This window comes from Sus scrofa, chromosome 10, assembly GCF_054392235.1.
Source record: "Sus scrofa isolate SSC_HxYL_T2T_F1_AM1 chromosome 10, Sscrofa_HxYL_maternal_Yorkshire_Landrace_v2.0, whole genome shotgun sequence".
Classification (NCBI taxonomy): Eukaryota; Metazoa; Chordata; class Mammalia; order Artiodactyla; family Suidae; genus Sus; species Sus scrofa.
This window is the reverse complement of record NC_139392.1, coordinates 91,133,830-91,159,472: the sequence shown is the minus strand read 5'-3', so window position 1 is coordinate 91,159,472 and position 25,643 is coordinate 91,133,830. Positions and strand designations below refer to the sequence as shown.

At 44.2% G+C, this 25,643-nt stretch overlaps 1 protein-coding gene across 5 annotated transcripts in view; it reads right to left on the bottom strand.

The window, feature by feature from the left end:
- PRKCQ (protein kinase C theta) overlaps window positions 1-10,398 on the bottom strand; it is a 154,105-nt gene extending 143,707 nt beyond the window's left edge. For 2 of the 5 annotated variants that reach the window (XM_021065021.2, XM_021065019.2), the window contains exon 1: window positions 9,655-9,706. Coding sequence is in view for 1 of the 5 variants with exons in the window: in XM_021065018.2 (XP_020920677.1) it covers window positions 9,206-9,261 (56 nt within the window). In the remaining 4 variants the exon portion in view is untranslated. Of the gene's footprint in view, window positions 1-7,598; window positions 7,994-9,205; window positions 9,521-9,654; window positions 9,707-10,142 lie in introns of those variants that run through there. The other 3 variants (XM_021065023.2, XM_021065018.2, XM_084980549.1) reach the window with 3 other exon arrangements.
- Between the last annotated feature and the right edge of the window lie 15,245 nt (window positions 10,399-25,643).

Genomic DNA, 25,643 nt, shown 5'->3' with positions numbered 1-25,643 from the left:
GATAGGGAGAAGGAGCTTTTTCCCTTGTTGCAAGTCGCCTATTAGTATATTTAAATGTTTCCTGTCACCTTCAACTCTGACTTGAGTAGAATGTATCTAGATAATTCCAGAGACCCGCCTGCTGAAAATCCTAATAATTCTACCTGTGCAGACATTTCAACTCTTAGACCGGACTTCTTTCCTCTTATCCCTTAGACCTCACAGGCTCTAAAACCTATGGCTCATTTATTTATTCTGCTAATATTTATTCAGCACCTGCTATATATTGGATACAGTGCTAGATACCAGAGATTTAACCAAGAATAAGAGAAAATGTGCCTTCCATCCTCAGAGAGTTTACAATCTACTGGGGACGTCTAAAGCAAACCCAATAACGGCATCAGACTGAGCGCTGTGCCAGCTAGCACGTATTGATCAGTTGCCACACATGGTGTGAAGAAATGTATATAGATGCTCTCACATGTGCTTTGAGAACACGTGGGAGGAAACAAAGTCCTAATTTGGAGGATCAGGAAGAGTTTTCAGGAAGATGTTTAAGTTAGGCACTGAAAACATACAGAATAGCCAAAGGAAGGAGAGGTTTAGAGGCAGGGCAGAAAGTTCCATGAGGCAACAGGATACATGGAACCCACAGAGGCTCAGACCTGGAGGAACGTGATGTGTGCGGTGCTGCAGAGATGCAACTGGAGAGAACAGGGGAGTGTAGACTAACTCGAACCTCTAATTCACATGACAGAGTCTGGGTTTCATTCCAAGCACACCAGGCGGCCACTGGAGGGTTTAAAGCAAGGTGTGATCATCTCAGATCTGGGATCTAGAAGGATCCTCCAGCAGCAGTGTGAAGAACAATCCATAGTAACAGAGACCAGTGAGGAGGTTCTGGCAGTAACCCAGGAGAGAAACGGTGGTGGCCTGCACACTGAGTGCGGCTGGGAGAAGGTGGACGGAATAAAAAGATAGACAGGGGGTGGAACTCACAGAACTTGGGTTGGGGTGAGTTGTGGAGGTGAGAAGTCAAGGAAAACATTCAGATCTCAGCTTGTGCTGGAACAGATGATGCCAGCACAAGGTTCAGAGAAGACTGGGAGTGGGTATTTGCGGCAAGAGGAAGGGGAAGGCAATGCCTGCAGACTGGGTCATGCAATGCTGGATGGGAGCATCAACCAGCTGCAAGAGAGGACCTTGGATAGGTCATGGCTGGATAGAGGTCAGTGAGGAAATGGCTCTCAAGGTCAGTAAGGGATGAGGTTACCCACGGCATGAGAACACTGACGGACATCAACCTTCCATGGAACAGAAAGGAGAGGCTTGCAACTTGCAAAGGAGAAGGGGAAAGTGCGAGAGGAGGGAAAGTTGCTCTGAGAACGCTGCATGGTCTGCTGCAGAGAAGTCAAGGAAGACAAGAGTGGAATTTAGCAAAAATCAGCAATAGGGAGCATGAGTGTGACAGATTCCCAGAGGCAGCAAAGGCAAAGCTGGATGTTTGGGGCCGAGGAGGGGAGGAGCCAGGGAATGTAATGAATCTGGTTGAGAAAAGGAGGAAAGAGAGAAGAAAGGAGCTGGAGAAAAGCACGGAAGAATCACAGAAGAATTGTCTTTTTCTTCAAAGACGGGATGGAGGGAGTTCAGTCTGCCTTTGCAGTGAGATCAGGGCCAGGAGTGGGGCAGGGAAGGAAAATACAGGTGCAAGTGGGAATAATCCGAGAAGGAGATTCCCAAGGAGGAGGAAGAGATGGACTCCAGAGAATCAGTGGAGGGTAAACACTGGACAGAGGCTGATGCTTTTTTTCTGCTTTGTCAAAAATGGAAGGATGGGTCCAGAGAAGCCGTCAGTGGGACTGGGTGTTGCTCCAGGGAGCCCCGCTTTAGAGAGGAAAGCACATGGCCTTGTGTGGCACTGTCAAGGCCGTCTTCTCCCAGCAGCCAGGGGAAAGCTTCCAGGGGAGGAGACAGCAGCCATTGTCATCTTTGTCAATTTCAGGTGCAACCACCCTTGGCCTGTTTAATCAATACTACTTCTTCCTAAGTGATGTGGTTCCTTAAGAAGCTGATGTGCTATATCCCAAAGTTCATATTCCTCTTAAATGTGGAATATGCTTACAATGCTCTCCCCAAGAAGACACTGCCCCCAAACAGCCAACTGGTGAACAAACTTTGGGAATACGACCCATGGAGACAAAAAAAAGATTAAATTAGGAGCCAAGATATCAGGGTTCACGGCTAGTAATGTATTGTGTGACCCTTGATCAAGTTTCTTTAATTTTTTTTATTATAGTTGATTTACTATGTTTTGCTAATTTCTGCTCTACAGCCAAAGTGACCCAGTCATACATGTATATACATTCTTTTTCTCAATTCATCTTCCATCATGGTCTATTCCAAGAGACTGGATGTAGTTCCCTGTGCTGTGCAGTAGGACTTCATTGCTCATCCATTCTAAATGTAACAGTTTGCATCCGCCAACCCAAAGTCCCATCATCCCACTTCCTCCCCCTCCCCCTTGGCAACTACAAGTCTGTTCTCTATGTCTGTGACTCTGTTTCTGTTTTGTAGACAGGTTTATTTGTGCCGCATTTTAGATTCCACACATAGTGGCATCATACGGTAGAAAACACAGGCAAAACTTTCTCCGACATCAACCGTTCAAATGTTTTCTTAGGCCAGTCTCCCAAGGCAACAGAAATAAAAACAAAAATAACAAAATCAAACTTGCAAGCTTTTGCACAGCAAAGGAAACCATAAGAAAAATGAAAAGACAACCCACAGAATGGGAGCAAATAGTTGCAAATGACACAGCTGACAAGGGCTTAATCTCCAAAATATACAAGTCAACAACAATTAAAAACAAACAACCCAGAGTACCCATCGTGGCACAGCAGAAACGAATCTGACTACGAACCATGAGGTTGAGGGCTCAACCCCTGGCCTTGCTCAGTGGGTTAAGGATCCAGTGTTGCTGTGAGCTGTGGTGTAGGCCAGCAGCTACAGCTCTGATTAGACCCCTAGCCTGGAAACCTCCATATGCTGTGGGTGCAGCTCTAAAAAGACAAAAGAGACCCCCCCAAAAAAAACCCACAATAAAAACTGGGCAGAAGGCCTCAACAGACATTTCTCCAAAGAAGATACATGGGTGGTCAGCAGGCATCACTAATTATTAGAGAAATGCAAATCAAAACTACAATGAAGTACCACCCCATACTGGCCAGCATGGCCATCATTATTAAGTCAACAAATAGCAAATGCTGGAGGGGGTGTGGAGAAAAGGGAACCCTCCTGCACTGCTTGTGGGAATATAAACTGGTGCAGCCACCATGGAGAGCAGTATAGAGGTTCCTTAGAAAACTGAATCTAGAACTACCATATGATCCAGCAATCCCACGCCTGGGCATCTATCTGGACAAAACTACAATGCAAAAAGATACTTGATCAAGTTTCTCAACCTCTACAAGCCTCAGCATCCCCTCTATAAACCGTGGATGATCTGCCCAGTGAGCAGGACTTTAGGAGCAAATGATCCTATGCATCCAGGCACCTGGAATGATGCTCATGCAACAAATTCCACTTCCTCTCTGATTCTCCTGCCTCCCTCCAGGCCTGAGTTTGTGTGACTCTATGACTTAAGGGGATGTTACAGGAAACTAAACATCAGACGTCTGTCATTTTCAAAGTTTTAGGTAAGACACATGTCCCAAACTCCACGACGCAAAATTTCATGAATGACTCTTGCTACTTGAAATTCACTCTTGCGTTTTCTCTTCTACATCATGGGTTTTTTAAATTTTATTTTTATTAGAGTATAATTGATTTACAGTGTTGGGTCAATTTCTGCTGGACAGCAGAGTGACCCAGTCATACATATGTACACATTCTTTTTTTCCTACTATCTTCTACTTCATGTTTAAAGATATGCCTGTTCCACTGCAACAAGTTACGTTCATCAACAATGGGCAGCGTCTCGCAGTTTCAAAAACACTAGGTGAGAGGCCTGTTTTTATAACACTGAAAACAACACATAAACGGACCATAGAATGGAAAATGTTGAAGACTACTGCCCTTCAAACACTAAACACACAGCTGACGTGAACTCCCCATCCTGCAAGAAAGACAGAGGCGTCAGCTGACTTTCATGAAAGACTTGGCTTCTTGCTCACCTGGGCTGTCAAGAGTCATCTGATCTGACTGTGAACTCACAGCACTGGGTTTGCTTTGGAAACTCACTCATATCTTGGCAACACCCTACTTGCTAGCTGCTAATTTTAGCATCTACCTGGTGTGAACGGCTCCGAAGGCGGGCAATGGGAAAGAGAGGAAGACGACAGTCCAGGGCAATCAAGGGTCTGCTCTTTGCACTTTCAACTAAAGAGCGGAAGTTGACGCCAACAGCACACTTTGAGGGGGAGCTTCTGGGCTCACAGGGCTCTTCTTCATTCACTTGCTGTGCTCAAACCAGACTGTTCCCTCCTGCCTAGAATGTCTGCTCACAGGCGATCCTAAAACCCTGTTCCCACCTCCCAGAGCATCCTCCCCCACCCTTTAGGTCTCAGCTGAGCTGTCACTTTCTCTGGAACATCTCAGGCACCCCAGGTCTAGTGCTCCCATGGCCCCATGGATGTCCTCAGCGCAGGGCTTATGCATTCATTCTGCGCTATCTACTGGGGGCTCGCTATGTGCCAGCCCCACCGCAGGACCTGGGACTCCGGCTATGGACAAATGCCAGCCCTCAGGGAGTTCATATGCTTGAGGAGGAAGCAAAGTAAACAAATAAATCTATAACATAGTCGCACACCATGATACTATAAACTGACATGACGCAATGTAAACGCAGGATGACAACATCTCACTTTATCATATGATACTTCCCTCTTCACCTGGCTGCATCTCCCCTATGGGTTATAGGGCACAGTATGTGGTTCTGAGGTGCCCCACAAAAGCTTGATGGATGAATGCACAGCCATCAGCTTTTGGGTTCTGTCCATTGTCCTGAGAGTTCATCTAGTTTTGATTACATAGAGGAGATAACTCAACCATTAACTCATTTCCTGCAGCGTGTCTGTTCTGCACACTGTCATCAATGCCAACGCCAATGCCATATGCCCACTTATTCTCGACAACTATCTGTCTCTTTCTAAATCAGCAGGTCCTTGACAGGAGAGGGGGCAGCCCTCACTAGAGGGATCACGTGTGTATCTGCTAGGAGCCCTCCTGTCCATGGTTTCCTCAGTCCTTCAGGAGACCCCAGAGTAGTAATCCCTCCAATTATTCTGCACTAGCAAACGGGACACAAGCATAAGAGGCGATCAGAAAAAAGCAGCAAACTCGGGAGCAGCATCCACCCAGAGACCCTGAGGCCAGGCATCAAATAATTTGGTAAAAAGTTAATTGGCTACCATCCTGCATCCATTAGGATGGCAACTATCAAAAACCAGAAAGTAACCAGCGTGGGAGAGGACGGGGAGACACTGAAACCCTTGTGCACTGTCGATAGGAATGCGACATGGTACAGCGGGCGTGGAAAACCGTGTGGCGGCTCCTCAAACGATTAAACACAGACAGATCTATCATTTAAGCCAGCAATTCCACTTCTGGGTATATAGCCAAAAGAATGTGAATCAGAGATGAAGAGGTTTTTTTACACCCATTTCACAGCAGCATTGTTCGTCAGCCAAAAATATGGAAGCAACTCAAGCGTCCCTGAACAGATGGATAAACAAAATGTGGTGTATACATACGTCATCGTATTATTCGGCCTCAAAAAAAGGAAGGAAATTCTGACACAGACTACAATGTAGATGAATCTGAAAGCCACTAAGCCGAGTGAAATAAGTAGCTCATAAAAAGACAAATACTGTATGATTCTATTTACGTAAAGTACCTAGGGTAGTGAAATTCAGAGACAGACAGCAGAATGGACACTTCCAGGGGCTGGAGGAAGGGGAGGTGAGGGTTAGTGTTTAAAGGATCCATACTTTCACTTTTGCAAGATGAAAAGGGTCCTGCTGATGAAGAGTGATGACAGTTGCACAGCGAGAACTCAATTGCTACTGAACTGCACATTTACAAATGATTATGATGGTAAACTTTGCTATGTGTGCATTTTGCCACAATTAAAAAAAAAAAAAAAAAAAAGAACTGGCAGGTTGCCCAGATCTGAGGTTTTTTGGCAACTGCTTGGTGGTCACACAAATCTGACTCTACCACTTGCCAGTTGCAAGAGCTGGGCAAACAAGGGACTTAGCCTGCCTGAGCCTCAGTTTCCCCATCTGCAAAATGTGGATGATGATGGTGGTGATGAAGATGATATCAAATTTATAAAATATGTAAATATATTTATAAAATATATCAATAGACTTTGTGAAGAGTTAATGAGGCAGTCATCTTTGCCAGATACAACTAAAACTGAGTATACTATCTGGCGCATAAGTTATTAGTAACAATGCATCAATAAACCCATGCCTTCTTGCTTTCATTGGCTCCAATTACTATCATTATTAGCTTAATTTGAAAATTAACATCGACCTGTAGAAGTATGTGATGCTAGAGTGAGTGCCTTTAAATATCTGCGAATTTAATCCCAGAGCAGAAATCCAGGCTTGGGGTGAGTTACTTCTAATTTCAGAAACCTCTGGTTCTATTTTTGCCCCAGAGATATTTTTAGATGACAGAGCAGTGTGAATCTGGGCACAAATGCTTGACAGGTTAAAATGATGAGATGTTCACATTATTTCAAGGAAACACCTTTTATTTCATTGTTCTGCCTCAACATTGCCCCAGCATCATGTTTTTCTATGAGTTTCTTTTGATTTCTGCCTTAATGGCTAGAATAGGTATTAAAAAGCCAAGCTGGATGCATTGCTGCTTGAAAACGAGACACTTAAAGTTTTAAAATAATGGTCAGAAAAAGAAAGAATGAGTTTAATGCTACATATGTCACCAGGGGACTAATTTCCCTACTTTTAATGACAACCTGATTTGGGGCAACAAAATCATATACATATAAAATCACATGATACATCTGTGTTCTCTGGGATTTTTCATCATATAACTATCTTAATTTTAATTAAATTATCTGTAACAATTACTTGGTAAAACAGATAAAAGATTGAACCCTATAAAAAGTCAGCCACCTGAAATATACCCTTATTAACAAACAGTCACATTAGATGACGATACTTTCAGGGGCAAACAACATATTCAGTAACTCTAAAACATGATATGCATTAAAATCAGTTAGTGCTGATTCCAATTCCTATTTTAAAGGAAGGCAAACATCCCATCAATAAATTCTGCATTATTAGGGAATTTGTGGCATTTTCCTCCTGAATGCCAGTTACCGATTTGCACCCTAAGTCCCCACTCTCAAAAGCCAATCCTGGACCCACTCCACATGGAATGTTAGATAAAACATCAAATTCACTACACAGAAGAATTTCACCTTTTCCACAGGAGAGAGAGAATACACGACAACGGCATCAGAGACATTTAAAAAAAGAAAATGGTCAAAGACAATGGACAATTCAAGGGAACCTGCTGTGAACAAGAGAAATCTGGTCTTTGTGACTGAGCAATACCCCTGCACACCCAAAAGGCAAGCGACACACCTGCAAAAGAAAGTTCCAGTCCTTGACCCATGTCTCTTCCAAGTGGACTCAAAAAGGGAGTTTCTGTTGGAGGGAGGTGGGGCCGGCAGGAGCACAGACAAAGAGGCTTGCCCAAGAGCCACTTGCCATCCCGAGCCACTATCACACCAGACAACAGCGGAAGTGAAATGACAAGGCGGAGGGTGGTGACAAGAGTCCTCCCTGGAAGTTTACATTTGAAAAGCTGACAAGAAAAATCGCAGGGGACTGAAACAAAGGCTGTTGATGGCCAACAGGTTACTTCTGAAATCAGAGATAAAAGTTTATGGGGAGAGGGCCCAAACAAACCAACTTAATTTAACTTAATTGCTAACGTGGAGGAGTTCCACAGCTGAGGCTTTGAAGGTTTCAGAAGCTCCTCCTTGGCTGCATCTTTAAATATATGTACGTTCAATCAGCAGAAGACAGACTAGGGAGCTCAGTCTGCGGCAGACACCTGCCTCAAACAATGGCACTCATCTCGGAGGGATTTTATTTTTTTTTTTTTTTTTTTTTTTTTTTTTTTTTTTTTTTTTTTTGTCTTTTTGCCATTTCTTGGGCCGCTCCCGCGGCATATGGAGGTTCCCAGGCTAGGGGTCCAATCGGAGCTGTAGCCACCGGCCTACGCCAGAGCCACAGCAACGCGGGATCCGAGCCGCGTCTGCAACCTACACCACAGCTCACAGCAACGCCGGATCGTCAACCCACTGAGCAAGGGCAGGGACCGAACCCGCAACCTCATGGTTCCTAGTCGGATTCGTTAACCACTGCGCCACGACGGGAACTCCTCGGAGGGATTTTAAACAGCTGTGCATAAACTTCAAAAGTAATGTGCAACCAAATTAGTCAATGTCACCCTCCTTCCCACCAGACACAGCATTTTTAAAAAGGAGATTAAGCGTCAGCACTAAGACTGCCGTTTTACAAGTTAACAAAGAGAAGTTGGTGGTGGTGGGGGATGAAGAGGGTGAGTCCCAAGGCCGGGGTGCAGGGTGGGAATAGGGAACCCCACTTTACAAATAGGGCTTCTCTATCAAATATCCCGGCCAGGAAAGGATGGGGGTGGTCACGGCTTGTAGGGAACAATGCAAGGGAGGGACCCCAGACCTGCGCTCAGGAAGGGCACCACCCCGCAGGACCAGCACGCTGCCCAAGGATGGGTTATTCCTGTCCTCGGACAGGGACAGGCCAGTCTCCTCATCCTTCTCCCCCTTGTCAGCCTGGCCCATCGGTGAACATCTTCTATTAGCTCCACTCTGAGCAGGACGCCCCCCAGGACGCTCTCCTTGCGGGAATCCCAGCGCCTCCCGGGGGAGCCCCCCTAAGGCCGCTCTTCCTTCACACTCGGGAGGTGCCGAGCCCTGAGCATGCAAGGTCCATTTCCCAACAAAAAGACACGAACTCTACTTTCTTAACAGGTGGCCCTCAAAGCTGTAAGGCACTCTCACACAAGGGTGAACGCCAGACTTTTTTCCTTTCCTTTTTTTTAAATCTATCACCCCCGCCGCCCCTCCCCCGGCCTGCCCCAGACCCCTGGAAAGAAGCTTGGTTTGTTTCCAAGGGTGTGCTGGCAGCCCCGTCCGCCTCACCAGCAAACGCCAAGAAAACAAGAGACTTCGCTCCGTGGACCGGTTGCCACCAGCATCAAACATCTCTCCTTTCCAGTGTGTTCCGGAGCACAGAAAACTTTCCGCCGCCCTCTTCCTTCCCTCCCTCCGTCCCTCCCACCCCAGTAGTTCAGGTGAGAGAAAACCCGACGAGGAAGAGGAGGCGCCCCGGCCCCGGGGGCCTCCGCCCGGCCGAGATCCGCGCATCCCGGGCGCTCCGCGCGCAAAAAACCACGGAAACAAGACCCAGAGTTCGTAGCTCCCAGCGCTCTCGCCGAGTCCCTTGGCGTCCAGCTCGCCCCTTCCTGGACCGGATCGGAGCCCGAACGCGAGCTGGGTGTCCACCCCCCGCACCTCGCAGGGCGCACGGTCCCGGCCCCGCCACCCCGAGAACCCCCTACCCCCGGCCGGCGACCCGCGCGGGGACCTACCTGCTGGCAGCGGCGGTCCGTGCGCTAGGCTGGGCGGCGGCGGTGCGGGCGCGGGCGGACGCGGGCGGCCGGCGCGATGGGTGCGCCCTCGGGCGGCGCCGGCCAGAGGGCGCTCGTCACCCCGCAGCCCCGCCGCCAAGCCGGCTCCCCGGACGCCCGCCCCGGAGCCGCGGCCCCGCGCACCGCCGGCCGCGCACCGCTCTCTCTCCGGGCCCGCCCCGCGCGCCGCGCGCTCCTCCCCGCGCTTCCGCTCGCGGCGCCTCCAGCCCGAGAGCGCGACCCATCCCCGCGCCGGGGATGCCGAAGCCCACGCCGCGCGCGGGGCGGAGGGGCCCCAGGAGCACGTGACTCTCCATCTACCCAACCGAGAAGCGAAACGAGCCTTCCCACGGGAAGCATCAAGGTCATTTGGTAAAAAGAACCTCAGCTGCTTGGCCAGCTTTTGCGCTCAAAGGACAGGTGAACCCTGGTCTTTTCAATTGACCCACCAGAGGAGGATTTGGTGCAATTCTGGCCGCTGGATGATCTCTCCTCGGTTGTGTCCTGCCTCTGACTTGGTTTCTGCACAGTCGTTTCATGTATCATTTCCAAGGTCGCACTGCTTTAAAGTTGACAGCCCTGGAAGCTGCAGCGTAGTGTCCGAGCCGCGCATTTGGCACTGGAAGACGTTTCCGCCTACCTGGCGGTGCTAATGAGGACTCTGATGAGGATGACTGGGGTGCTTTGCCTGTGCTCGAGGGGATTAATGTTTCACTTAGGTTAAAAATCTAAATCTGGTTACCAGGACTGCAGAGCTGTTCCCTTCCCAATTATGACCCGAAGTGATTGAAATGTACTTGGTTAAGGCTTTTGTTGGTTTAATACACTAAGCCCAGAGCAGTCTGAGAAATAAGAGCCCTTATCCCCTTCCTTCCTCCCTTTTTTCTCTTTCCTTCCTTTTTTCCTTTATTTCCTTCCTTTCTTTTCCTTTCTCCCCCCTTCTCCTCTCTCTCCCTTCCTTCCTTCCTCTCTTGCCTGCCTTTCTTTCTTTCTTTCTTTCTTTCTTTCTTTCTTTCTTTCTTTCTTTCTTTCTTTCTTTCTTTCTTTCTTTCCTCCCTCCCTTCCTTCTTTCCTTCTTTCGTTTCCCTCTTTCTTTCTTTCCCAAACCTTGGATCAGCAGTCTTCTGATCCTGGACACATAGATCATCACCTGCAAAGGACCTCAGACTACAACAAGTTCCAAACCTTTAAAGATGAAAACCTGAGGCCCAGAAGAGTTTGGTGACCTAATTCACATTGCTGCCTTGTGGGACGCCTATGCTCGGAAGCCAGATAGTGGTGACTCTTTCCCCTGATGTGTAGGAATCCAGCAAAGCAAAGCACTTTTTTTTTTTTTTTTTTTTTTTTTTTGTCTTTTTGCCATTTCTTGGGCTGCCCCTGCGGCATATGGACCTTCCCAGGCTAGGGGTCAAATCAGAGCTGTAACGCCAGAGCCACAGCAACTCAGGTTCCGAGCTGTGTCTACAACTTACACCACAGCTCATGGCAACGCTGGATCCTTAACCCACTGAGCAAGGCCAGGGATCGAACCCTCAGCTTCATGGTTCCTCGTCGAACTCATTAACCACAGAGCCACGACAGGAACTCCACACACACATTTTAAACATAAGAATATGTTCCCTGAAAAGCATGGTGTCTCCCACATTTATCAATATCCAGCAGCACTGAATGGACTTTCAGGCAAGGAACATCCAACAGAGAGGCTGTCCCCTCTTGGAAGAACAAATCCAGGAGGCGTGAAGGTGGAGGAACCTCAGCTGTCCCGGCTCATTGTGATGTCACCAGAGCTTGGCTCACAGGAGGTGCTCCTTTTATATTGAGATTTGGTGGGGAATGTATTTCTGGCAGGGAACGAGGTGGCAGAGCTGGATGAACAACCCTCATGGGGGGTCCCAGCATCTCTTGAAACCTCTTGGTTCAAGGTGGCTTCCTCCTGGCTGTCCCCCACCATCCTTCAACAGAGCCCATCACACAAAAGGGAGCCGACAGACTGCCAGAGGCTGCAGGGCTAGGAGAGAGCAAACCCACTCATTGCTCAAGGCTGGGGTTTCCACTAACTATTTGAGGAGTCCATGTAGGAGCTCAAGGAAAAGTCACATGCCCTTTAGATGCAGTCAAGAGTCAGTGGCTTTAAAAATAGTGTCAAGTAATGACAATCACCATCCCCGTTAGATATTGAGCACCTGTCTTCCCGTGGCTTCTGCTGCACTAGTCATTTAATCCTTATGGCAATCCTAAAACGTAGCTATTGTATCATCCTTAGCTTCATCCTCATCACCATCGTCGCAGGCGCTATTTTAGAGGTGAGACTAACGCAGCTTAGAAGGATGATGAGGCTTGCCTGAGATCCCACAGTGAATAAAGTACCACAGTGAGGCTTCAAGCCCAGGCCAGTCTGAAGCAGCCCCCTGCATTCTATAACCATGCCCTCATTTTCTGCTCCTCTCTCTCTTTTGGACAATTGGTCCCTGGGCACCCACGTTACTCTATTATATTACAGCCATATTGTCCTACAACTAGAAAGCCATTAATCTTAAGACTGGATCTTTTAAAATGATATTAACCATAAAGCTATAAAGGGTGTTTTTTTTTTTCTTTTGTCTTGAATCTCATCTAAAAGAAAAACATCCGACCCATTCTTGTTCCATACAGGTGTGAAGGATATCTGTCGACTTTTCTGACTCCAGTATCCTGCACAGCGAGCCTTCCCTTCCCCAGGCAACAAAGCATTTCTGTTGTGTATCACAATTTGTCTCATTGTTTTATGAACATGGTTGCTGCCCAGAAGTTCTCCACACCTTTATTTCCTGGAAGAGGAAATTGCATTTCCTGGAGGGGCTTACACGTGGGTGGTGAGGTTCCACTTGTTCTGTTAAACACACCCAAGCTTTCAGTTCTGTGCTTCTTTCCCCACTTCAGCTTCTGCCCTGAAGTTTCCTGGAATCGTGCTGAGGACAGACTGGGGCAGCCGCTTTAGGTCACTGTAGCGGAGAAGGATGTGATTCTGCTTTGGATGCAAAGCTAAGGAATAAATGACTCTGGGACCTTCTCTCTGGAGATGTTGCAATCCATCTTCCTTCATTTTGGGGTTTGCACAAGGGAGCCTGAGACATCTCTTTGCTTTTAATCTGGATGATTATGCTCTTCCTCCCAAAGAGACGGGCTCTGGCACCTTTCTGTGAAAGTGACCTGCCGTAAAGGATATGGGGTTGATATTAACAAGAAAAAGTTCTTAGTATGAGCCTCAGTTTGGAGGAAGATGGTACCAAGGAAAAGAAAGATATGATCCCACAATTTGAACAGCGGATACTTTTCCAAGGACACTTCTGTCTCTGCAGAAATTTACCACTCAGAGGAAACCAGTTTGGACAATTTCATGAAGAATTTGGCTCCCTAGCTAGCCATTTCTCCGAAGGCCAAGAAGAGATTATTCATAAAGCCATCCACCTGAATCCCCCGAAGGATCGGCTTGGAATTGAAAACAATGGTCGACCCTAACCAAAGATTAGAGAAACATGTTGAGTCTAGCGTAAATTTATTCAGAAAATGTCAAAATTATTCTAGAAGCTATAGGCAAAGAGGCCAAAAAAAAAAAGGTGTTTTATTGTATAGCATAGGGTATTTAGCCATTATTTGATAATAATTATAAATGGAGTATAACCCACAACAATTTTGAATCATGTTGTATACCTGGAAAAAATATACTAATATACTGTAAATCCATTATGCCCCAATAAAAATACCACTACTAGTAATAAGAAAGGTATTTTAAAGTCATAGCTTGGACAAGGGAAAGAGATTTTTTTTTTTTAATTTTCAATCCAATTTTAGATATTCAAATGGGGAAGAAAAGGATAATACTTAGACATTTTTACTGTCAGATGAGAGCTCTAAACCTGAAGCAAAGATTGATCCTCCTCTTGGGAAGTAAGTAAAGTTTGATCAGTGTTGATAATAAGATTGATATCAGCTCTTCCAAAATACCAGGGAGGTGGTGAAAGGTGAATGCAGATTTTACTCTGAAGTTAAAAAAAAAAGAACAGTGATCCTAATCTGAAATCCTTGAAAATTCAGGGGGATTATTTTTTACTTTAGTAATGTTAAGCCGATTTTAAAACCTCAGACAAAGTTGGGAAGGTAGGTGTTACATCTCCATTGAAGAAAGAGATAATTAAACGAATACGAGCTAAACCTCATTATGTATTTATGGCCTATGTCTGGGCACGGTGCCCAGCAGTTTGTTTCAATTATTTCATTTGATTCTTACAAGGAATCCCTTGAGGTGAGTAATACCCTCTTCGTTTTACAGATACAACAGCTGAGCCTCGGAGGTCAAATAAATGACTTGCCAGGCTCAATGAGCCCCAAAGGGTATGGCCCGACTCCCAGTCTGTTGACCCCCAAAGGTGTGATTTTTGACATCATACACAGAAAGAAGACAAGATTCTTCGAACTGTAAAAGGATTGTTTATGTTTATGGATGTCTCTATGAATACAGTATTCTAAGAAAAGAGGTAACGTGTGTATAGACGGCCAATTTGTAAATCAGAATATATCAAAATGCCCACTTAATAACACAGACCTAGAAAATAAAACAAGAATAAATTTTAATCTTTAATGATGCAGAACGTTTAGAGTAAATCATTTTTTTCTTGAGCATCAATTATTATTATATCATAAAAGAATGAAATTGAGCCTCAAAGTATTTTTTTTAAGGCAGAGAGTTATAAAAGCACAACATTGCTGTCTTGTTTTTGTTGTGGCTTCTGAAGTCCTTCAGGCATCATTTTTTAAAATCATGCCTGCTCCTGAAGAGACTAATTGTAACCTAACCTAAGTATCTGAATCAGATAGTGCATGGCAACATTTTCAATGTTGTAACATGGATACAAGTTAACACAATAAACTTCCGGTGTGTTTGGAAGCTCTAAACACAGGATTAGGGTGAAAGAAATGTTCCAGTGTCTCTAAGGACCCACAGGTTCGCTTCGGATTTGGTAAACCCAAGTATGTCAGCATAATGAGCATGGTCCATAATAGATGTAAAGTCTTGTCTAAAATTGAAGGGATATTGACTAGGTAGAATCATCTATAGAGAGCACTTTTCTTTAAAAGTAATCCTCTTCCACCAGTGGAAAAACAACAGCAAACTGAGAGTCCAAAAGACCATACATTTTGATGAGAAATCCTCTCCAGGAAGGATTAATCAGCCTGAGAGTAAATCTATGAACTCAGAAGTCAGAAAATAGGATGAAACTTTGGTCATATTTATACGTTTGATTACTGGATTTCTGCCATTTGACATAGCGCAGATGCCCTCGGAGTTGAAAATCAGTGAAGGCACGTTTCTTTAGAGAAAATCACTTTTCCTTTCCATTTGCTTTTTGAAAAAGCAGATAATACACTTGCTCCTCGTTATTCCCTTTTTCTTCAGCCCACAACCCCTCAAACACATACCATTATGGTTTTATTCTGCCATTAACACACACACACACACACACACACACACACACACACACACACACGCAGGGAGGGGATTTATGTTGCACTACATGAGATATTCTGTCAGATTTCTTTGAGGTATAAAAGTCTGAGAATAAATGCCAATTAAAAGAACATTCTAACTGTTAGCGATAGGGAATGTAACTCATTGCTATTTTAACATAGTCACTGGTATAAAAAAATTCAAATACTCTCCAGGAAGTCATACACATTGATGGCACAAGAAAACATTGACAATTGTGACTTTTTTCTTTGTGTAGACCTTTCCTGACAACACTATACTGTAGTATTGAATGGTATTCAACCATTCAGTTTAAAGTAAATATTTTCTGAGATGAAAATATAAGTAATCTCTCCCCCCTCCCAGTGGTTAGAACAGTGGCCTAATGAGGCTAAATTGACCATATTTGGCTATTTTGTGAGTCACTTAAGTGTGCTCTGTTGCATGGTCCCATTTTATCCTCTAGCTGAAGCATCTCTCCCCTGAATTGTTTGCTTTTTCGCCCCAAATGGTGATGCTCAAGACTGGTATTTCTTTAAACTTAGATTGGCTCATATTCGCAAGTAGATCCAAGCTGATATTTCCTTCCACAATTCCCTCCCTCCCTCTTTCCTTCCTCCCTCCCTTCATCTTTTATTTATTTTTTTCTCTTTTCCTGCTTGTCACTAGGCAGAATCAGCAAACCAAAGAATCAAAGCCCTGCATTTGGGATTCCACATATCATCCAGAGAGCGGATGCCTTATCTCCATTTTACCCATAAAACACACACACCCCATAACCTGAATTCCCAGTACTCAAATAAAATTCACTCTGATGACTAAAGAAAAACCTGTGATATTTAAGTTATCATATAAATAGCTTATATTTGTACCTTTATGCAGCATTAAAAATAATGAAAAATCAATCTTTTTACACCTCATATTAGAACTTGATGGAGATAGGCTCAAAAATCAGATGTACCTGGTACCTTAAATTGGTAGGTGAGCTTATTTTTCCAGATAGATTACAAGTGTCATGCATTATTCCACAAATTCTTCTGTTTGTTGTAAAATTAAATAAAGGGGAGGTAACCATATGCATATAGCTTGCCAACTTCATAAGGAAGATTGGGTAGGTTAAAATGTCTAAATTACACTGATCCTGATAAACCTTAAGAAGATAATGTTGTACTTTAAATGATCAACTACACTTTACAGAGCATTTGTACAATGGGTATTTTATATATGTCATCTTGTTTAGCTCTCATAACAAGCCTATAATATGGGTGGTGTTATTTTCACTTTATACATGAGACTAGTGAGGCTCAGAGAGGGTAAGACACTTAGCCAAGATCACATAGCGAGTAGCTGAGCCAGAATCAGAAACCAGGCAGGGCTCTTTCAGACCTATGCTGAACCGTATCTGGAAAATTCTGGCCACCAACTAAAGTGTCTAAAAATAGGGCTCTTATTCTGCATGCAGATTTTGAAAAATAATGTTTATTGTTGTTATTTATTTGCATGTACACACACATTTAGAAATTACAGAAAAGAAATAGATTACCCATAATTCTGCAATCCACAGACCATTAACATTTTGGTATAGTTCCTTACATGCCTTTATCTATAGTTTTGGGAATTATTTTATTTTAAAAGCAAATTTTATGTGTTGCCTGATTACAAATTATTTTATTTTAAAAGCAAATTTTATGTGTTGCCTGATTACAAAGTAATGAATATTCAATAAAAAATTGAAAAATATTACAATGTTGGAGTTCCCGTTGTGGCGCAGTGGTTAACGAATCCGACTAGGAACCGTGAGGTTGCGGGTTCGGTCCCTGCCCTTGCTCAGTGGGTTAACGATCCGGCGTTGCCGTGAGCTGTGGTGTAGGTTGCAGACGCGGCTCGGATCCCGCGTTGCTGTGGCTCTGGCGTAGGCCGGTGGCTACAGCTCCGATTCGACCCCTAGCCTGGGAACCTCCATATGCCACGGGAACGGCCCAAGAAATAGCAAAAAGACAAAAAAAAAAATACAATGTATATAAAAGAAATTTTAAAACCCTTGTAATCTCAAAATATAAAGATGCCTGGTAATACTATGGTGTCTTCTTTCAGTCCTGGTTGAGAGCACAGATCTTGAGAATGAAGCCAAAACTATCTTTATCACACTATTTGTAGTTTATGATCTGTAATATCTTTTTGAAATTAGTTTGATTTTTTTCTTGATTTGTTGATGTTTCATTTGTCAAGAAAATGGAAATGTGATTTTTAGGCAGATGATTGAAATGCCCTGGTTGCTCTACATAGGGCCAGCTACTTGGCTTTTTCACTAAAACAAAAATCACCCCCCATGCCTTAAGGAATGATAAATGATACTCTTTTAAATCTCCCCTTGTAACTCCGCATAATGGCTTAAGTTTTTCTTCAAATGTAACTTGTTTTAAGCAGTTTCCACTGGGCAGTCAAAGAAAAAGCACCTGCTGTCCCTGTTTACGGGTTGGATTGCGGGCTTTTAACCAGGGGAACAAACATTCTGTCAGGCCAAAGCAATTGATACTGAATTACCAGATAAGGAACTAAATTTGGGTATTGCATATATTTGAGAGGGCTGCAGAAATTCCGGTTAAATTGTCATCACACTAAAAAATTTCTCTCCAAGCCAAAAAAACAAGGAAGCCATTGCTTGAAAACCTATCACGTGACTTGACCAGCCAAGAGAACTTCAAAAGACTTAAAACCTAAGCACTTGAAAAGGTTTTGCAAAACAGCAAGATGCCACACATTCAAGCTGCTACAATGTCATTGCTGAGCTTCCACTTTTCTTGGGAAAGTGGTGGGTCCCGGGGCCAAAGAAACCAAACAATACATCAACTAACTGAGAGTCTTTAAAGGTACGTTCCTGAGGCTATTATGGGCCTTTTCCATGTCCCATAGAGTGTCAAAGCACTTTTGAAACGAGTTTAAAATAACTCTTGCTATATGTATTCCGCCCCCCCCCAATCCTCTATTTACTTACTTTTTGCAGATTCACTTTCTCTTTTCCTTGTGATTTCATTTGGATGGAATGGGAACCTCTTCCATGATTCCTAACCTAAATTCTTCTTTTTCTTTCTTAGCAAAGAAAGAAAATGCCAAAAATTCCATGATCTGCTTTGTACCTCCCTGGGCATAGTGACTCCATTATGTACATTATGGGGAGGCTGTGGAGGGAGTGAAATTCTCATGCAAATTAGTGCAGCTTTGGGAAACTGTTGGACGGTATCTACGAAAGCTGAGCATATGCAGATGATGTGACCCAGGCATTCTATGAGTGTATACCTGTAGACACGTATAGATACACACACTAAAAAGATGTGTACAATATATTTATCACAGCACTACTCACAATCACCCCATGCTGGAAACAACCCAAGTGTCCATCCACGATACAAGGCTTATTAAATTGTGCTACATCAATTGATGGATACAAGGCAGCAATGAAGATTAACAAACTGCTGCTATAGCATGAGCAGATCTCACAACCATCCTGTTGAGTGCAAGAAGCCGGGTCTAAAAGAACACGTACTGTGCGATTTCACTTAAAGCTCAAAAATGGGTAAAATGAATTCTTGCCACGAAAAGTCAGGATAGCAGTTATTACATTTGGGGAGGGGATGGTGTAGTGTCTGGGAAGGGGGCACTAGAATGGCTTACACCATGTTGGTGATATTTAATCATTTGATGGGGGAGGTGTGTCCACTTCGCATAAATCCATCTCACTGCACATATACGGCTTATGTAAAGGTCATTTGAAAGAGTCTAGACATAGGTGTTGGCGAGCATGTGGAGAAAATGGAACACTTGTGCACTGTTGATGGGAATGTAAATTGGTGCAGCCACCATGGGAAACAGTATGGAGGTTCCTTGAAGGTAGAGCTACTATAGGATCCAGCAATTCCACTACTATGTATTTATCCAAAGAAAATGAAAACACTAATTCAAAACAATATGTACACTCGCATATACATTGTAGCATTTTTTACAGCAGCTAATATCTAGAAACAAGTATCCATGAATGGATAAAGTAATTGTGAGATCTATCTATCTATCTATCATCTCTCTAAAGGAATATTATTCAGCCACGAAAAGAATAAAACCTTGCCATTTGTGACAACATGGACAGACTTCAAAGGCATTATGCCTAATGAAATAAATCAGAGAAATACAAATATTGTTTGATCTCTCAAGTGGAACCTAAAAACCAAAAAATATAAAGCCCTAAAATACAGAGAACAGACTGATGTTTGCACAGGGTAGAGGGAGAAATGGATGAACTGTTTTATTTTCGGTTTAGATAAATCAAATATAAAAGTGGTTATGTGAAAATGGAGTGTAAGCTCATCATAAAGCCCTTCTCGTAGCTGGAGCCAGGGGTGGTGTTCCAGTGCATTGGTTCCGTGAGTGCGGGCTGTGCGGCTGTGGGGTTCGCTTTCTCTCGTCTCTGCCCCCCTCTCTCTCTCTGTCTCACTCTCTGGGTGCTCTTCAACATGGCAACGACTTAAGCTCAATGACATTGTGCCATCAAATAAGCCACTGCTCCTTTCTGAGTCTTTTTTCTTGTTTGGTGACTGAGGGAGTTAGACAAGAGGGGCTTTCAGTCCTTCACAACCCTCACTGCCCTGATTCTAGGCTCCTCCTCCTCTGAGAGGCTTCTCCGACCTCTCTCTGAAATCCTACCAGACGTTCCCACCATGGTGCAAGGGGATTGACCGTGTCTCTGCAGCACCAGGACACTGGCTCAATCCCCGGTCCGGGCACAGTGGGTTGAAAGGACACTGCTTGGCCGCAGCTGCAGCCTAGGTCCCACCTGAGGCTTGGATCATATCTAGGAACTATGTATGCCATGGGGCAGCCAAGAAAGAAGGAAGGAAGGAAAAGAAAAGAAAACAGAGAAAGGAAAGAAAGAAAAGGAAGAAAGGAGAAAGAATGAGAGAAGGGCAGAGAGAGAGTGGGAAGGAAGGAAGGAAAGAAAGAAGGAAGGAAGGAAGGAAGGAAAGAAAGAAAGAAAGAAAGAAAGAAAGAAAGAAAGAAAGAAAGAAAGAAAGAGAAAGAAAGGTCTTGCCACTCACGTGCTGCCTCTCTGTGAGGTTGCCCGCTGATATCTCAGCCACAGATTTGTGCTGTCATTTTTGTCCCTGTCCCTCCCCCAGCTCCCTAGTGCCACACCTTGTACAGAGTAGATAATACAAAACCTTTGTTCTATCAAGGCAAAAATTCAGTTGAAAATTTTGAAGTCCACATTATAGGCGGTGGGTAAAAGCCTCCAAAAAATTTGTTTTAAAGTAGACTATTTTCTAACTTGGGTGAGAGGCAGTTCATGCCATTTCTAAATGCAGCCCAGTCACAAATGTAAAGTATAAATGGAAGGAGTTCGGGCCCATCAGCATTGTCTTTTGGAAGCAGCATGTCCATGAGATTAATGCATCATGAAACCACTGACATAAAATATAAATAAGGCAACAACGATCATCTGGGAGACTTTTCTTTCAGGTCATTAGAGATGCGGTTTATGATGACGACGATCCTGAGTGTTGAGAAAGAATATTTAAAAGGAGGCTAGATGATAACGTTGCATCTGCTTGTCTTCTGAGTTGTTCAGTTACACTTTTAAACTTAAGGAGTTGAAAATTTTCACTTCAAAAGGTCGGGTACTAAACTGCAGAAGGATAAAGTTTTATATCCTTTTGAAAACACCCACCTATATGCTTGTTTTTCCAATATGTTTTTGCTCATGAAGAACTGGTTGGATCTGTGGTTTAATCTTTGATTGATTGGATACAAGTTATCTCTTGGGGGGAATTGTCCATGATGGATACAGCACTGTTTTTCATCAGGTACCGATTACCTGGACAAAACTGAGTTGGGCTACAACTGCCAAATCCAGGATCAGGTTGAGGAATGGAATCTTTCCTATAGGAGCAGCCATCCTGAAGCACCAGCTGGGCCGAGAGCAGAGATGGGTGTAGCATGAGAGAGTGCACTGGGCAGAAGGAAGGGCCATGTGGTCCAGATTCAAGCGAACTGAGACTCCTGGCTGACCAGGCCACCCTTAGCCTTCATGCCTCATGCCAAACTGTGTTAGGATGTGTTCTATGACTGTGGGACAGTGTGGTGCTGGGGGCATGTCTGGTGTTGCAGAGGAAGCCAGAGAAATAGAATTTTCAAGCCATGCTTTTAGAAAAGTGCAAATGTCAACATTGCTGGTTTCTGACTCTCTTAAAAAAGCACCATCATTTTTTTTTAAACCTTCAATAGCAGCTAAGTCCTGATAATCAAAGTCTTCTATGACATTGAAAGTTCCTGCTCACAAAGTAAGTATTCAGTAATTTTATACCATGTCTCTGCTTCCATTTACCTGGCTCCTAGGGAAGAGTTTGTTGAAATAAAGCATGCAGAATTTCCTCAGTAAGCACTCAGTATATTCCTGCACATTTCTAATAGGACCTGCTGTATTAAGAAAGGCAGGGTGTGTGTATAAGTCTTATGAACTTCAGAGAAGTACAAGTCCAGATTCACACCTGGGCTTCACCATTGGTGAGCCAGTGGATGGGGTGGGGTGCAGGTGTCCCAAGCCTCAGTTTCCTCAGCTATAAAGTGCAGTGATGTATTAGATAACGCATCTTTCGAACTGAAAAATCCTTAAGGTACAAAATAACTTAATTCCGACAAGCAGTTGTACTTCCCTTTAAAAAAAAAAATCTGGAAAATTAAACGTGATTTGTATTCAGCCGAGATTGATGGGACTCAAAGATCCATTTTCAACTCGCAAAGATGTCTTGCGGGAGAGGAAGCCGTCAGTAATAAAACGTTTCATTTCCAGTGACAGGTACCCAGTGTTTGAAAGTCTTCCATTTCATTACTCACCTTCATGTTTTCACTCAAACACATGTGGTTTTCAAACACAGGAAAGAAAACATGGTAACCTGTGGTTATATTTTCCACTAGAAAATAGAAAAAGTGTAGCTCAGAGCATCTGGGAGGCGTTCCTTTAAACGTGAAAACCTGTGTTAGAAGAGTTTTGTTTTGTTTTGTTTTTCTTGAGAACACTGTTAATTGTTGCAAGTTTCAAAACCTGTTGGAAAACGGAGCCTGACTGTATCTACTATCGCCGTGAGAATAGAGCAGTGGACGCACAGCCACAGAGGTGTCAGTGTCTGGGGCACGTTCCACCCTCCAGTGTGTTTTCAAGCTGCTCCTCTTTTCATTCAAAGTATGGGAGATTTAGGGACAATGTCTTTCTAGGGTGACTCTTCCCATTTCCCAAAGAGCTCCAAGTGTCCCTTATGGAGCCCATCTGGAAGCAAGGTGACCTGCTCAGAACAGCTCTTCCTCTGCTGTTTTATCTTCACGGTCATTTTCAACAGTGGTTCCATCTACGACGGTGATCGGCTGAGTTCCGTGCGTATCTGAAATGAATAAATCCTTCAGCAAACAGGGAAAGAGCACCAGCTAAGTCCATGATGAGGGCCCATGTCTGAAATTCGCAGTGACTCAGAAGGAAATATAAGCAACAACAACAACAAAAAAAAACCACACAAAAATATCCTCTGAATTTTCTGAAATATCATCAAAAACCATTAGCGATGCCAAGCAAGTGTTATGTATCTTCTGTTTTCATAAGACACTGTCATTTTGACCTTGGAAATTCTCTTTTAAGATATTTGAGTTACCCAGCAGTGAGGGGAAAACCACTCTTGACTAAACCTCATGCCTTGGTTAGAGATGCCATCTGCTAAGGCTGTCTTTAGCAGATGCATAAGAAAAACGCCTAAGCGGAGGAAGAAGTGCAAGGTAGTTAAAATTTTTTTTCTTCTGGTTGCCTATGGATCAATGAAAAATATGGTATGCACAGCTCTTTAAAGTGTCAGGAAGAATACCTACATGTGATTTTCACACGTGGGTTCCATCTTAGAAGGAACAGTGACGTGTGGGAAAGATAAGGCAGAGTGGGCTCTTCTCCACCTGTCAAGCTCTGATCTGCCACCGAGAGATGTTATCAGGTAAGCCTGTTTATACACCAGCACAGATGTGTGTGGTGACACCTGTGTCTGTGTTGGCGCAGCACAGCCTGGGGAGACACTCCCTGCCACCTCTCCCCTGCACAGTGGCCAGAAGGACCCTGCTACTGCCCAGGTCACAGGCACCACTCCTCTGCACCTGCCCTCCAGGGACTCCCTTCTCTGACATCTGGCCCAGCCTGGCTCCCCAGGCACCTGAGTCAACTCCCTTCCTTTCTGGGCTCCAGCCACGCTGGCCTTGTCACGCTCCCTCACACGTCAGACAAGCCTCAGCGTGGGACATTTGCAGAAGTCCCCCTCTGGGTCTTGGCCCCAACATTAGGTTCTCAATGAGTATTTCCCTCTATTTAAAACTGCAGCCCCTAAGCGCCCCCACCCCACCGATCTGCACACACTGTTCCCTCTATGTCTCCACCCTGCATCCCATCCTGTACTTCTTCGCAGTTGGCTGCATCTTTCTGGAACACAAGCTCCATGCCAGCAGAAATTGTGTTGTGTTTTGTTTTCTATCATAGCCCCATCAACCTGGTACATAGAAGTCGGTCATGCAAACAAGATTTGTTATGTAGATGGATTAAAGACAGGTAATCACAATACATTTAAACATAAAATACATTCACATACATTTCTTATAGAAAGAATTGAATAGCTGTAGATTTAATGATTTTTTTCATATCATGAGTAATCCATTTACAAATACAAAAACAAATGATTTACTTTTTATTTGTGTATTTTCTTTCCCCCCAGTTTTATTAAGGTATAGTTGACAATTAAAAATTTTGTGTGTGGGAGTTCCCATCGTGGCGTAGCAGAAACGAACCTGACAAGCAACCCTGAAGTTGCCAGTTTGATCCCTGGCCTCACTCAGTGGGTTAAGGATCTGGTGTTGCGGTGGCTGTGGTGTAGGCTGGCACCTGTAGCTCTGATTAGACCCCTAGCCTGGGAATCTCCATATGCCTTGGGTGCGGCCCTAAAAAGACAAAACAAAACAAAATGTGTGTGTGGAGTTCCTGCTGTAGTGTAGTGGGATCGGCTGTGTCTTGGGAGCACTGGGAGGCAGGTTCGATCCCCAGCCCAGGACAGTGGGTTAAGGACCCTGTATTGCTGCAGCTGTGGCTTAGATCTCAACTGCGGCTCAGATCTGAACCCTGACCTGGGAACTCCATATGCTGAGGGGTGGCCAAAAAAGAAAATAATAAAATAAAAAAGTGTATCTAAGGTCTGCAATATGATGGTTTGATATACGTATGCAACCGTATCGATAACTACAGGCATGTTGCAGTACACGAGACCTTAAAAAACTGGGTGGAGTTAGTCCTTCTGCATCACAAGAAGTATTTCATATGTTTACAAATAAAAAAAGAGCAAACTCTTTCAGTGGAGTTTCTTCCCTCAGAAAACTCGAATCAATTACCTTCACAAAAGTCAGGAAGAAGTCAATGGGAGGGTGGGAGAGGAAGAAGGATGGTAAAAGATGCAGGTGTGACAGGTGGGTGGAAGGGCTGATGTTGGCAGGTGTTGAAGGTCTGGTTGGAGAGAGAAGGAGATGGCTGAAACTAGAAGGAGCCATCTAGACAGGAGATGACGGCCAAGGAATGAAGGCTTGCAGTTATTTTTTGACAAGGTCAAGAGAAGGAATTAGTTTAAAGGACAAGAGTATAGTAGAGGGATCACACATGTGTAAACGGGATGACACTGGAAGCAGTCACCATTCATCTGCTCCAGCCAGAGTGACCATATTTTTGAAACTCCAAATGACTGCGTCATCTGAACCACAGGGTATTAGTGAGACCTCCCTCTCAATTAGAAAACTAATCAGAGATAATTTAAGCATAAAAGACATTGATCAATGAATATTTTTTAGCTCACGTATTTCCAAGAAGGACATGTGATCAAGCCTGGAGACCCATGCCGCCAGGAGCAACGTACATGTCCATGTTACCCTTGTGGGCTGGAGACTGTTGCTACTCCTGGCATACAACCTACAGCTCACCTTGTGCCCAGGATTCTGCTGACAGAGCCTTAATGTGGCCTGATGTACTATTCCTGCCTCTTCCATCTGAGATGTGAATAAGACAAAGAAGTGGAGACTAGGGAACAAATATCTTTATTCCTGATAATGGCTAAGTAGACATATTGAGCTTGCTAATTAAACCTCAGAATTGGCAACATTGCCCACCTAGTAGCCATGTCATTTGGACCCAGGCAGACTTCCCCTACAATGGCAGAGTCTGCACAAAGTGATGCCCACAGGACTCATAGAACCTATGGACAGGATCTCTTTCAAGAGGAAAAGAACTCAGTATGCCTACTTTATCCTTCATCAACGTAATGGTCAGAATAGACATTCCACTTCTCTAGGATGGAAGAAGAGAGAAGCCAGGAGTGTGATCACACCTGAGGGGAAATAC